This window comes from Eimeria mitis, genomic scaffold (genome assembly GCF_000499745.2).
Source record: "Eimeria mitis Houghton genomic scaffold, Emh_scaff2106, whole genome shotgun sequence".
In the NCBI taxonomy this organism is placed as follows: Eukaryota; Apicomplexa; class Conoidasida; order Eucoccidiorida; family Eimeriidae; genus Eimeria; species Eimeria mitis.
The window spans coordinates 3,193-7,124 of NW_013570431.1; the positions used below are offsets into that span (position 1 = coordinate 3,193).

Consider the following 3,932-nt stretch of genomic DNA (forward strand, 5'->3'; position numbering starts at 1 on the left):
GGTTCCACTGCAGTTCAACATTTTCAACAGATAGAAGAGTGGCTGCAACTTGCGTACATGGGACCGTTACACTGCGCGAAACACGCACACGGGATAACCACTGCAACCGACCTGGCGACTGTATATATAAAAAATGTTTTCAATATACTCTCGCGTTATTTCTCGACCACAAGCTCGCCGGTGTGGCCGCTCTCATTACCATTGACAGTGCAATGCTCGTGATGTCTTCACAATGCGTGGGAGTCACTAATCCTCTGCATTCCGTCGGCGTATCAGCAGGTGTGTTGTGGTAGGTTGGGCGGTGATGACCTAACGCCGGGTTTGTTTGTTTCCTTGGGTAGGTATGCGGTGTACAGACGTGTACCCAGTGAAGTGAGAAGCCAACGTTGCAGGCTCTACTCCACCCACCCACAGCACATGAATCCGCCCGCCTTTGACCCCATGTGCTGCACACCTTGTTGGTTTCCTTTGTTTCTTGCTGTGTCCAAAGACTGTATTCTGTTTGGCGTCGGGAGCAGTAGTCTCCCAACGACGATGCCGAGCAGCAACAGCAACGCTCTTTTCCTTTGTAGACGCTGATACAATTTCTTCTTGTCTTTTGCGTGCTCAAGACGGATAACACTNATATATATATATATATATATATATATATATATATATATATATATATATATAACGGCCCACACGACACGGCGGCTAATGAATGAAGTGCTTAACAGCAGCGTAGCTCAGTGCACTTGCGCACTGCAGGCAATTCTGCGAGGTTGTAAACCGATTCTTCGAGTGGCAAAACAAAAGCCCTTACTACCTACATGCACTGATCCATCCTATGCATGCATCCACAGCATATCCGCTACTACGAATGGCGCAGCAGCAACAGGCACGCAGTGCAGTGCCGACGGGGGTGGATATACACCGCATTCCCGCTTGTGTTTGTAGTCGTCAGCGAGCTCTGACAAGAACGGGCTACATAACAACTTCTGCGTGTCACGATGGCCCTGTTCCTGTCCGCTCGTCCCCTTGTATTCTGGGCGGGTGACAAGACAATTTGCTTGAGGGCTCCGCCTCCCTCTTCCCTTTAACGAATTAACTAACGAGATTCTGAACGATGCCTTGTATCGTAGTCGTCTTCTCTGTCTCTATCGTGATAGCGCCCGCGACGTCCTCCATCCCTGCATCACAGCAGCAATCAACTGGGGTCAACAACAAAACCTATCGTCTCTATAGCGCAGCCCGGCCGAGCATATAGTCGAACTTGGTTCGCAAGAGGCAAGCGCCAATGAGGCAACATACCATGACAAGCATGCAATGACCATCATCATCCGCACAAATGCATCCTTTTTACTGCGGATATCTTCCACGCAGCCCAACAATGTATGCGCCACACAGCGTTGTGCTTTACGTTAAGCCACCAGGTGGCATCTATTTCTCTCCTTGAGACCCTCGGGCCAGTGCAATATTTTCCTTTATACAAATGGAGTGCCTTGGGTTTCATTGACTTTGGTCTATTCCCAGCAGAAGACTTCCGCCATAGATCAAAACTCTTCGTTGCTGCTTCTATGCTCGCCCTGTGTGTTCACTTTTTAGCTTTTGGACGGTCTGGCCCCCTATTATGCCTCATTTCTTCGGGGACGTGACGGTCGCTCTTTGCTGCCTTTGCGTTTTACCCTTTTCTATCTTTTATTGCGAGCTGATCTGACGACTCCAGTTTACTTCACTGAGCAAATACGACTCGAGTGTCACGACACGTCTGGTCTCTCTGTAGCTTCAATTATATATAGCCTCTAGTGGGAACTATTCATTGCTGTTTCCTAGTCTCGCTCTCTGCACGAACTGGCTAGCTAGCTAGCTGGCTAGCTGGCTCACCCAGGTGGGTAGCGGTAGCGATCTCCTCGATAGCCATCGCGTTGCCTCGATCTGCTTCTGCTGCGGCCCCCACGGCGCCTGTCGTCTTCTACGCCGCCTCTATAGCCGTCTCGTCGATAGTCATCGTAGCCACCGTCGTACCCGTCGCGGCCTCGGCGGCCGTACGCCTCCCCGTTCCCCCTGTAATTGCCACCATATCCTCCTCCATCGTAGCCCCTATCGTAGCGACCACCACGGGCATCATAGCGGTATCCACCATAACCCCCCTGACGCGGTGGCATCCCACGCCCCTGATAAGGGCTGCAACAGTACACCACACGACATAGGCGAAAGTATTATTTAGTGAGAGAAAGGAATAACTACAACGAAGATGAAATATAAATTACACTAGCTAGAAACCCGATTGAAAATCCAGAAAAAAAAAAAANAACTACAACGAAGATGAAATATAAATTACACTAGCTAGAAACCCGATTGAAAATCCAGAAAAAAAAAAAAAGTAATATAGAATGACCTACCCATTCTGACGCTCCGCGAGGATTCTCCGCATGGTATGGGGCTGCAAGGCACAAGCAAAAATGAAAGGAATTATCTTATGCATGTTGTCACGAGTATGAATACGAGCTAAAAAACAAAACAACAATGAAAAACATCACAGCAACCCAGCATCAGCTGCACTAGCTTACAGATTTCCGTCTGTCCTGCGCAATGATTACGGAGAGCTCGTTGCCATCAAGTATAAATCTATCGAATTCATGTACAGCATCCTGAGCATCCTTCTCCTCGTAGTACTCGACGAAACCAAAGCCCCTGTTGCGGCCCACAATCACGAAAAAAGATCGCAAATGCAATATTAATTATGTGCTAAACCCTAAACCCTAAACCCCAAATCATAAGTTTACAAATAGCACTGCAAATGAGCTATTCTCCGAAACCCTAAACACGAAGCCCGCAGTCAAGCGTGATTGCCTGATTGCGGGTTTGGTGTTTGTGATCGCGAACGCGTTTTTATCCAGAGTTATTAGGAACTTGATCTCTAAATATCTCAGATAGTTGAGTGAAATAGGGTGAATATCATTAAGTTCATATAAAGCGCATGGAAGCCTCTCTCCAAAGCATAGGAATACAATCTGCTCGCGTATGGAGGACGTACCGAGGTTCCTTTGTGGTGTGATCAATGGGCAGATAGACATCCTTGACGCGCCCAACTTTTTCAAACACTTCTCGCACCTTATCAGCTGTCGTTTCATAGCGCAAGTTGCGCACAAGAAGAGAACAGCCGCGGTTTGCCATCGTGCAAACAAGGACTTGTTGCGGCACAAGCCAGGACAAAAAACAGAAGGCTGTGGGCAGTACAACCCTTCACTGGTCCCTCCCGTTCTTGATATTAAAATTATTATATAGGAGACCAGTTTAAATGAGCAGTGACAGGAAGAAAACAGCTGAGAAGACTCTCAAGAGTGCAGCCAGCAGGCGGTCATGTCCGCCGCTCCCACTCCCTGGTGCTCAAAGGAACACAGAACACGCAAAGGAATGTGGCTAATATTAATCTCCACGTTGAAGAAAGTAAACTATTTTAAACGGCAGCCCACCAGCAAATACCGAAACGCGGCCACTCGTCGCATGCAGCTCACCTGTAGGATCCCGTGTAGCTGTGGCTGGAGGTGCAGCAACAACGCATGCACCAGGATGCTTAGCGCGGCTGCTCACTACAAGCCGTTTTATCAAAACCATGCAAGTTAAAGTTTTCATGTTGAATGCATTAAAACAGGGGACGAGGCTCAGGGAGCTGCTCGGGTCTACCAGTAACTTAACTGTCGGTAGGCTGCCACTCACCAGCGACGGTGCAGCAAGTGATCGACTTCATCTCATGAAGGTTTTCATTGCTGTTGGTATTTAATGTGCCACGGCATCACGGTGAAGTGCTGTTCCCATGCTCACGCTCTTCGAAATATAAAGCATGATGAGACAAACAAGCAGCCACTAGGTTTGCATCCGTCTATATATATATATATATATATATATATATATATATATATATATATATATATATATATATATATATA

At 47.5% G+C, this 3,932-nt stretch overlaps 1 protein-coding gene across 1 annotated transcript; it reads right to left on the bottom strand.

Moving 5' to 3' along the window:
- Positions 1–1,090: 1,090 nt before the first annotated feature.
- On the bottom strand, positions 1,091–3,159 carry EMH_0048700 (28 kDa SC35-like splicing factor, related; the record flags this gene model as incomplete). The annotated part of the gene is made up of 5 exons (XM_013496440.1): positions 1,091–1,172; positions 1,867–2,166; positions 2,385–2,425; positions 2,553–2,676; positions 3,020–3,159. 5 exons carry the CDS (start codon positions 3,157–3,159, stop codon positions 1,091–1,093), a joined length of 687 nt encoding a protein of 228 aa, XP_013351894.1.
- Between the last annotated feature and the right edge of the window lie 773 nt (positions 3,160–3,932).